This window comes from Saccoglossus kowalevskii, chromosome 2, assembly GCF_978046115.1.
Source record: "Saccoglossus kowalevskii chromosome 2, keSacKowa6.1, whole genome shotgun sequence".
Lineage (NCBI taxonomy): Eukaryota > Metazoa > Hemichordata > Enteropneusta > Harrimaniidae > Saccoglossus > Saccoglossus kowalevskii.
Window position 1 is genome coordinate 37,836,632 of NC_140642.1, and position 9,943 is coordinate 37,846,574.

The 9,943-nt window shown below is 34.8% G+C and overlaps 1 protein-coding gene across 1 annotated transcript; it reads right to left on the bottom strand.

Moving 5' to 3' along the window:
* Positions 1–8,574: 8,574 nt before the first annotated feature.
* On the bottom strand, positions 8,575–9,057 carry LOC146748996 (uncharacterized). The gene has a single exon (XM_085505819.1). It carries the CDS (start codon positions 9,055–9,057, stop codon positions 8,575–8,577), a length of 483 nt encoding a protein of 160 aa, XP_085361945.1.
* Between the last annotated feature and the right edge of the window lie 886 nt (positions 9,058–9,943).

Below are 9,943 nucleotides of genomic sequence, written 5' to 3' on the forward strand. Positions count from 1 at the left end.
ACTAACGTACTGACTTTCGAAGCATGGATAGGTCATAGGTCAACTTACGAAAGACACACGTGATACGAATTACAATTTGAAACACTTTCAAACATTAAATGGCCGCCACTTCGAATAAAATTCAAATGATCCCAGTAGTCGAGTGATCATGTGATGGACCTGTCACAAAAATTAAGATCAATAGGGCGTGCCTCGTAATTGCATGGGAGACTACTTGAGCTAACAAGCTTGTTAAATACATTTTTTTTTGGTTCCGAAACAAACATGGAAAAGACATAAAGTATTTTTTTGTATTTTTGTTAGTGAAATGTAACACCTTTATAGCAGAAAGTCGTGCTGGTTATTTTGATAATTTAAGTTTATAGAATGTTTATAAATTTGCACGTATTTTCAATGCACAATTCCCTCTTGCGGTCGGCTATAGTGGATGTCAGCTATTAAAATTGCGTACAAAGCTGTACAAAGTGAGTGCAAAGTTGGTAGAATAGCGTGTATGTTTGAACTAAGTTGTTGTCATATCTAACCGGAAAATTATAAAGTACGGAAAGTGAATAAAATGCAAGTGAACGTCTCGTATATTAGAATAGTGCCCTATGAGCTTACCGTAGCATGTTCTAAAACATCCTAAACGATAGGAAAAGCATTAGAAAAGTAGGTGGGTTTGCTAATACATTTTACCTAAGTCATTGTAATATCGACAACACGGTTAAAAATATAGTAAAATGTGCAAATGTGTTGGACAAATCTTATACATTAGCAGATTATACCACTATGAAACCGTGAAAAGATAAACAAACTGATTACAAAGTAGTAAAAAGTAGTTGTAAAGTTAGCAAAATTACATGGAAATGTGACCTATGTTGTTATATTATTGAGACCCATAGTTAAATGTTAGGAAAAGTGAAGTAATATGTCGTAAATGGCCGTTTACTAACGTACTGCTGACTTTCGAAGCATGGATAGGTCATAGGTCAACTTACGAAAGACACACGTGATACGAATTACAATTCGAAACACTTTCAAACATTAAATGGCCGCCAATTCGAATTAAATTCAAATGATCCCAGTAGTCGAGTGATCATGTGATGGACCTGTCACAAAAGTTAAGATCAATAGGGCGTGCCTCGTAATTGCATGGGAGACTACTTGAGCTAACAAGCTTGTTAAATACATTTTTTTTTGGTTCCGAAACAAACATGGAAAAGACATAAAGTATTTTTTTGTATTTTTATTATTGAAATGTAACGCCTTTATAGCAGAAAGTCGTGCTGGTTATTTTGATAATTTAAGTTTATAGAATGTTTAAAAATTTGCACGTATTTTCAATGCACAACTCCCTCTTGCGGTCGGCTATAAAGGATGTCAGCTATTAAAATTGCGTACAAAGCTGTACAAAGTGAGTGCAAAATTGGTAGAATAGCGTGTATGTTTGAACTAAGTTGTTGTCATATATAAAAGTAAACTTATAAAGTATGGAAAGTGAATAAAATGCAAGTGAACGTCTCATATATTAGAATAGCGCCATATGAGCTTACCGTAGCATGTTCTAAAACATCCTAAAACGATAGGAAAAGCATTAGAAAATTAGGTGGGTTTGCTAATACATTTTACCTAAGTCATTGTAATATCGAACCCACAGTTAAAAATATAGTAAAATGGGCAAATGTGTTGAAAAAGTCTTATACATTAGCAGATTATATCACTATGAAACCGTGAAATGATAAACAAACTGATTACAAAGTACTGAAAAGTGGTTGTAAAGTTAGCAAAATTACATGGAAATGTGACCTTTGTTGTTATATTATCGACACCCATAGTTAAATGTTAGGAAAAGTGAATTAATATGTCGTAAATGGCCGTTTACTAACGTACTGACTTGCGAAGCAGGGATAGGTCATAGGTCAACTTACGAAATAAACACGTGATACGAATGACAATTCGAAACACTTTCAAACATTAAATGGCCGCCAATTCGAATAAAATTCAAATGATCCCAGTAGTCGAGTGATCATGTGATGGACCTGTCACAAAAGTTAAGATCAATAGGGCGTGCCTCGTAATTGCATGGGAGACCACTTGAACTAACAAGCTTGTTAAATACATTTTTTTTTGGTTCCGAAACAAACATGGAAAAGACATAAAGTATTTTTTTGTATTTTTTATTATTGAAATGTAACACCTTTATAGCAGAAAGTCGTGCTGGTTATTTTGATAATTTAAGTTTTTAGAATGTTTATAAATTTGCACGTATTTTCAATGCACAATTCCCTCTTACGGTCGGCTATAGTGGATGTCAGCTATTAAAATTGCGTACAAAGCTGTACAAAGTGAGTGCAAAGTTGGTAGAATAGCGTGTATGTTTGAACTAAGTTGTTGTCATATCTAACCGTAAAATTATAAAGTACGGAAAGTGAATAAAATGCAAGTGAACGTCTCGTATATTAGAATAGTGCCCTATGAGCTTACCGTAGCATGTTCTAAAACAACCTAAACGATAGGAAATGCATTAGAAAAGTAGGTGGGTTTGCAAATACATTTTACCTAAGTCATTGTAATATCGACAACACGTTTAAAAATATAGTAAAATGGGCAAATGTGTTGGAAAAGTCTTATACATTAGCAGATTATACCACTATGAAAATGTGAAAAGATAAACAAACTGATTACAAAGTAGTGAAAAGTAGTTGTAAAGTTAGCAAAATTACATGGAAATGTGACCTGTGTTGTTATATTATTGAGACCCATAGTTAAATGTTAGGAAAAGTGAAGTAATATGTCGTAAATGGCCGTTTACTAACGTACTGACTTTCGAAGCATGGATAGGTCATAGGTCAACTTACGAAAGACACACGTGATACGAATTACAATTTGAAACACTTTCAAACATTAAATGGCCGCCACTTCGAATAAAATTCAAATGATCCCAGTAGTCGAGTGATCATGTGATGGACCTGTCACAAAAATTAAGATCAATAGGGCGTGCCTCGTAATTGCATGGGAGACTACTTGAGCTAACAAGCTTGTTAAATACATTTTTTTTTGGTTCCGAAACAAACATGGAAAAGACATAAAGTATTTTTTTGTATTTTTGTTAGTGAAATGTAACACCTTTATAGCAGAAAGTCGTGCTGGTTATTTTGATAATTTAAGTTTATAGAATGTTTATAAATTTGCACGTATTTTCAATGCACAATTCCCTCTTGCGGTCGGCTATAGTGGATGTCAGCTATTAAAATTGCGTACAAAGCTGTACAAAGTGAGTGCAAAGTTGGTAGAATAGCGTGTATGTTTGAACTAAGTTGTTGTCATATCTAACCGGAAAATTATAAAGTACGGAAAGTGAATAAAATGCAAGTGAACGTCTCGTATATTAGAATAGTGCCCTATGAGCTTACCGTAGCATGTTCTAAAACATCCTAAACGATAGGAAAAGCATTAGAAAAGTAGGTGGGTTTGCTAATACATTTTACCTAAGTCATTGTAATATCGACAACACGGTTAAAAATATAGTAAAATGTGCAAATGTGTTGGACAAATCTTATACATTAGCAGATTATACCACTATGAAACCGTGAAAAGATAAACAAACTGATTACAAAGTAGTAAAAAGTAGTTGTAAAGTTAGCAAAATTACATGGAAATGTGACCTATGTTGTTATATTATTGAGACCCATAGTTAAATGTTAGGAAAAGTGAAGTAATATGTCGTAAATGGCCGTTTACTAACGTACTGCTGACTTTCGAAGCATGGATAGGTCATAGGTCAACTTACGAAAGACACACGTGATACGAATTACAATTCGAAACACTTTCAAACATTAAATGGCCGCCAATTCGAATTAAATTCAAATGATCCCAGTAGTCGAGTGATCATGTGATGGACCTGTCACAAAAGTTAAGATCAATAGGGCGTGCCTCGTAATTGCATGGGAGACTACTTGAGCTAACAAGCTTGTTAAATACATTTTTTTTTGGTTCCGAAACAAAAATGGAAAAGACATAAAGTATTTTTTTGTATTTTTATTATTGAAATGTAACGCCTTTATAGCAGAAAGTCGTGCTGGTTATTTTGATAATTTAAGTTTATAGAATGTTTAAAAATTTGCACGTATTTTCAATGCACAACTCCCTCTTGCGGTCGGCTATAAAGGATGTCAGCTATTAAAATTGCGTACAAAGCTGTACAAAGTGAGTGCAAAATTGGTAGAATAGCGTGTATGTTTGAACTAAGTTGTTGTCATATATAAAAGTAAACTTATAAAGTATGGAAAGTGAATAAAATGCAAGTGAACGTCTCATATATTAGAATAGCGCCATATGAGCTTACCGTAGCATGTTCTAAAACATCCTAAAACGATAGGAAAAGCATTAGAAAATTAGGTGGGTTTGCTAATACATTTTACCTAAGTCATTGTAATATCGAACCCACAGTTAAAAATATAGTAAAATGGGCAAATGTGTTGAAAAAGTCTTATACATTAGCAGATTATATCACTATGAAACCGTGAAATGATAAACAAACTGATTACAAAGTACTGAAAAGTGGTTGTAAAGTTAGCAAAATTACATGGAAATGTGACCTATGTTGTTATATTATCGACACCCATAGTTAAATGTTAGGAAAAGTGAATTAATATGTCGTAAATGGCCGTTTACTAACGTACTGACTTTCGAAGCATGGATAGGTCATAGGTCAACTTACGAAAGACACACGTGATACGAATTACAATTCGAAACACTTTCAAACATTAAATGGCCGCCAATTCGAATAAAATTCAAATGATCCCAGTAGTCGAGTGATCATGTGATGGACATGTCACAAAAGTTAAGATCAATAGGGCGTGCCTCGTAATTGCATGGGAGACTACTTGAGCTAACAAGCTTGTTAAATACATTTTTTTTGGTTCCGAAACAAACATGGAAAAGACATAAAGTATTTTTTTGTATTTTTATTATTGAAATGTAACACCTTTATAGCAGAAAGTCGTGCTGGTTATTTTGATAATTTAAGTTTATAGAATGTTTAAAAATTTGCACGTATTTTCAATGCACAACTCCCACTTGCGGTCGGCTATAGTGGATGTCAGCTATTAAAATTGCGTACAAAGCTGTACAAAGTGAGTGCAAAATTGGTAGAATAGCGTGTATGTTTGAACTAATTTGTTGTCATATCTAACCGTAAAAGTATAAAGTACGGAAAGTGAATACAATGCAAGCGAACGTCTCGTATATTAGAATAGTGCCATATGAGCTTACCGTAGCATGTTCTAAAACATCCTAAAACGATAAGAAAAGCATTAGAAAAGTAGGTGGGTTTGCTAATACATTTTACCTAAGTCATTGTAATATCGACAACACCGTTAAAAATATAGTAAAATGGGCAAATATGTTGGAAAAGTCTTATACATTAGCAGATTATACCACTATGAAACCGTGAAAAGATAAACACACTGATTACAAAGTAGTAAAAAGTAGTTGTAAAGTTAGCAAAATTACATGGAAATGTGACCTATGTTGTTATATTATTGAGACCCATAGTTAAATGTTAGGAAAAGTGAATTAATATGTCGTAAATGGCCGTTTACTAACGTACTGACTTTCGAAGCATGGATAGGTCATAGGTCAACTTACGAAAGACACACGTGATACGAATTACAATTCGAAACACTTTCAAACATTAAATGGCCGCCAATTCGAATTAAATTCAAACGATCCCAGTAGTCGAGTGATCATGTGATGGACCTGTCACAAAAGTTAAGATCAATAGGGCGTGCCTCGTAATTGCATGGGAGACTACTTGAGCTAACAAGCTTGTTAAATACATTTTTTTTTGGTTCCGAAACAAACATGGAAAAGACATAAAGTATTTTTTTGTATTTTTATTATTGAAATGTAACGCCTTTATAGCAGAAAGTCGTGCTGGTTATTTTGATAATTTAAGTTTATAGAATGTTTAAAAATTTGCACGTATTTTCAATGCACAACTCCCTCTTGCGGTCGGCTATAAAGGATGTCAGCTATTAAAATTGCGTACAAAGCTGTACAAAGTGAGTGCAAAATTGGTAGAATAGCGTGTATGTTTGAACTAAGTTGTTGTCATATATAACCGTAAACTTATAAAGTATGGAAAGTGAATAAAATGCAAGTGAACGTCTCATATATTAGAATAGCGCCATATGAGCTTACCGTAGCATGTTCTAAAACATCCTAAAACGATAGGAAAAGCATTAGAAAATTAGGTGGGTTTGCTAATACATTTTACCTAAGTCATTGTAATATCGAACCCACAGTTAAAAATATAGTAAAATGGGCAAATGTGTTGAAAAAGTCTTATACATTAGCAGATTATATCACTATGAAACCGTGAAATGATAAACAAACTGATTACAAATTACTGAAAAGTGGTTGTAAAGTTAGCAAAATTACATGGAAATGTGACCTATGTTGTTATATTATCGACACCCATAGTTAAATGTTAGGAAAAGTGAATTAATATGTCGTAAATGGCCGTTTACTAACGTACTGACTTTCGAAGCATGGATAGGTCATAGGTCAACTTACGAAAGACACACGTGATACGAATTACAATTCGAAACACTTTCAAACATTAAATGGCCGCCAATTCGAATAAAATTCAAATGATCCCAGTAGTCGAGTGATCATGTGATGGACATGTCACAAAAGTTAAGATCAATAGGGCGTGCCTCGTAATTGCATGGGAGACTACTTGAGCTAACAAGCTTGTTAAATACATTTTTTTTGGTTCCGAAACAAACATGGAAAAGACATAAAGTATTTTTTTGTATTTTTATTATTGAAATGTAACACCTTTATAGCAGAAAGTCGTGCTGGTTATTTTGATAATTTAAGTTTATAGAATGTTTAAAAATTTGCACGTATTTTCAATGCACAACTCCCTCTTGCGGTCGGCTATAGTGGATGTCAGCTATTAAAATTGCGTACAAAGCTGTACAAAGTGAGTGCAAAATTGGTAGAATAGCGTGTATGTTTGAACTAATTTGTTGTCATATCTAACCGTAAAAGTATAAAGTACGGAAAGTGAATACAATGCAAGTGAACGTCTCGTATATTAGAATAGTGCCATATGAGCTTACCGTAGCATGTTCTAAAACATCCTAAAACGATAAGAAAAGCATTAGAAAAGTAGGTGGGTTTGCTAATACATTTTACCTAAGTCATTGTAATATCGACAACACGGTTAAAAATATAGTAAAATGGGCAAATATGTTGGAAAAGTCTTATACATTAGCAGATTATACCACTATGAAACCGTGAAAAGATAAACAAACTGATTACAAAGTAGTGAAAAGTAGATGTAAAGTTAGCAAAATTACATGGAAATGTGACCTATGTTGTTATATTATTGAGACCCATAGTAAAATGTTAGGAAACGTGAATTAGTATGTCGTAAATGGCCGTTTACTAACGTACTGACTTTCGAAGACTGAATAGGTCATAGGTCAACGTACGAAAGACACACGTGAAACGAATGACAATTCAGAACACTTCCAAAGATTAAATGTCCGCCAATTCGAATAAAATTCAAATGATCCCAGTAGTCAAGTGATCATGTGATGGGCCTGTCACAAAATTTAAGATCTATCGGGCGTGGCTAGTAATTGCTCGGGAGACTACTTGAGCTAACAAGCTGGTGAAATACATTTTGTTTTGGTTCCGAAACAAACATGGAAAAGACATAAATCATTTTTTTGTATTTTTATTATTGAAATTTAACACCTTTATAGTAGAAAGTCGTGCTGGTTATTTTGATAATTTAAGTTTATATAATGTTTTAAAATTTGCACGTATTTTCAATGCACAACTCCCTCTTGCGGTCGGCTATAGTGGATGCCAGCTATTAAAATTGCGTGCAAAGCTGTACAAACAGAGTGCAAAGTTGGTAGAATAGCGTGTATGTTTTAACTAAGTTGTTGTCATATCTAACCGTAAAATTATAAAGTACGGAATGTTCTGGTGTCAAACTGCGTCTATTATACCCATACTAGTGTCAACCATGCTCAAATAATCATCCCTCCAGTGCGTCGGTTTAGGTCAGATTTATTTAAAACACGGTGAATTATATAACATAAAAGCAATACAGACGCTGTGAAAGTAACTGTGAAACTATTTGTAACCATGAGGTAACGATCTCACTTCATGAATGACTTTAGAAATGTCACACATTTCCAGTAACACAATGTAACAAACAGGTCTTAAATAAACGTTCAAAAGATTGTAGACTTACATCGTTGGGTCTCTAAAGCAGTATTTCGGTTGAAATGTTCGGTAGACGCTGCGTAGAAATGTGCTCGTAGCTTTTCATCATGGCTGCCTATTATAAACAAGCGTTTTAGCGCGATTCGAACATGACCTGTGATGGCGCACTCTACATGCGTAGGTGGTGCTATTAGCGGCCTTTCTGTTTTGACGAATCACGAAATAAAGATAACAATTGAAATTCTAAATAAACTTGTGTACAGCACACTCCCCGTCTAAAATGCACGGTAGAGCGTGATTTTACTAACTAACATATTTACTAACTACTAACAAGTCTTAAATGTCCATCTTGTTGTTTCTCTGAATTAAAACAAGTTCACTAATCGGCCTTTGGTAAACACGTCTGGTGTTATTACGACAGACCATCACATCGGCTTTCCTCACTAGATTGTCGTCACTGGGGTACACCTTGATTATGCGAGCTAGTGGCCAGTCATTTCGACAGTGCTCTTTGTCACGTAGCAGAATAATGTCACCTTCCTTGATGTTTGGGGTTGTTTCATTCCATTTGCGCCTTGTTTGAAGGATCTGTAGAAATTCTTTCCGCCATCGAATCCAAAACTGATCGGCTAGATATTGTGTACGTCGCCACTGCTTTCTACTGTAGAGGTCTTGTTGTACAAAATATCCTGGGGTTAGGGGCAGCGAGTGTGGTTTCATGGTCAGGATCATATCTGGACTAAGTGCTTGTGGATCATTGGCGTCAGACGGTATGGTGGTTATAGGCTTTGCATTGACCACAGCACATACTTCCGCCATGAGGGTCGTGAGACTGTCATGTGTGAACTGTGGTCTTCCAAGCTGTACGTGCATAGATTCTAGGATAGGTCTTACTGTGCCGATCTGCCGCTCCCAGATGCCTCCAAAATGAGAAGCATGGGGTGGGTTCAGAATCCATTCACATTTGTGGTATGTAAGGAACTTCTGTATCTGCTTCTGGTTAAGTTCCTTGATGGCGGCATTGAGCTCATTCTTTGCACACGGAAAGTGAATAAAATGCAAGTGAACGTCTCGTATATTAGAATAGTGACCTATGAGCTTACCGTAGCATGTTCTAAAACATCCTAAAACGATAGGAAAAGCATTAGAAAAGTAGGTGGGTTTGCTAATACATTTTACCTAAGTCATTGTAATATCGATCCCACAGTTAAAAATATAGTAAAATGGGCAAATGTGTTGGAAAAGTCTTATACATTAGCAGATTATACCACTATGAAACCGTGAAATGATAAACAAACTGATTACAAAGTAGTGAAAAGTAGTTGCAAAGTTAGCAAAATTACATGGAAATGTGACCTATGTTGTTATATTATTGAGACCCATAGTTAAATGTTAGGAAAATTGAATTAATATGTCGTAAATGGCCGTCTACTAACGAACTGACTTTCGAAGCATGGATAGGTCATAGGTCAACTTACGAAAGACACACGTGAAACGAATGACAATTCGAAACACTTTCAAACATTAAATGGCCGCCAATTCGAATAGAGATCAAATGATCCCAGTAGTCGTGTGATCATGTGATGGACCTGTCACAAAAGTTAAGATCAATAAAGTTAGCAAAATTACATGGCAATGTGACCTATGTTGTTATATTATCGACACCCATAGTTAAATGTTAGGAAAAGTGAATTAATATGTCGTA

What these genes read in the sequence shown, in the direction of transcription:
- LOC146748996 (XM_085505819.1), bottom strand. Translation starts at nt 9,057, where the DNA reads ATGGCGGAAGTATGTGCTGTGGTCAATGCAAAGCCTATAACCACCATA.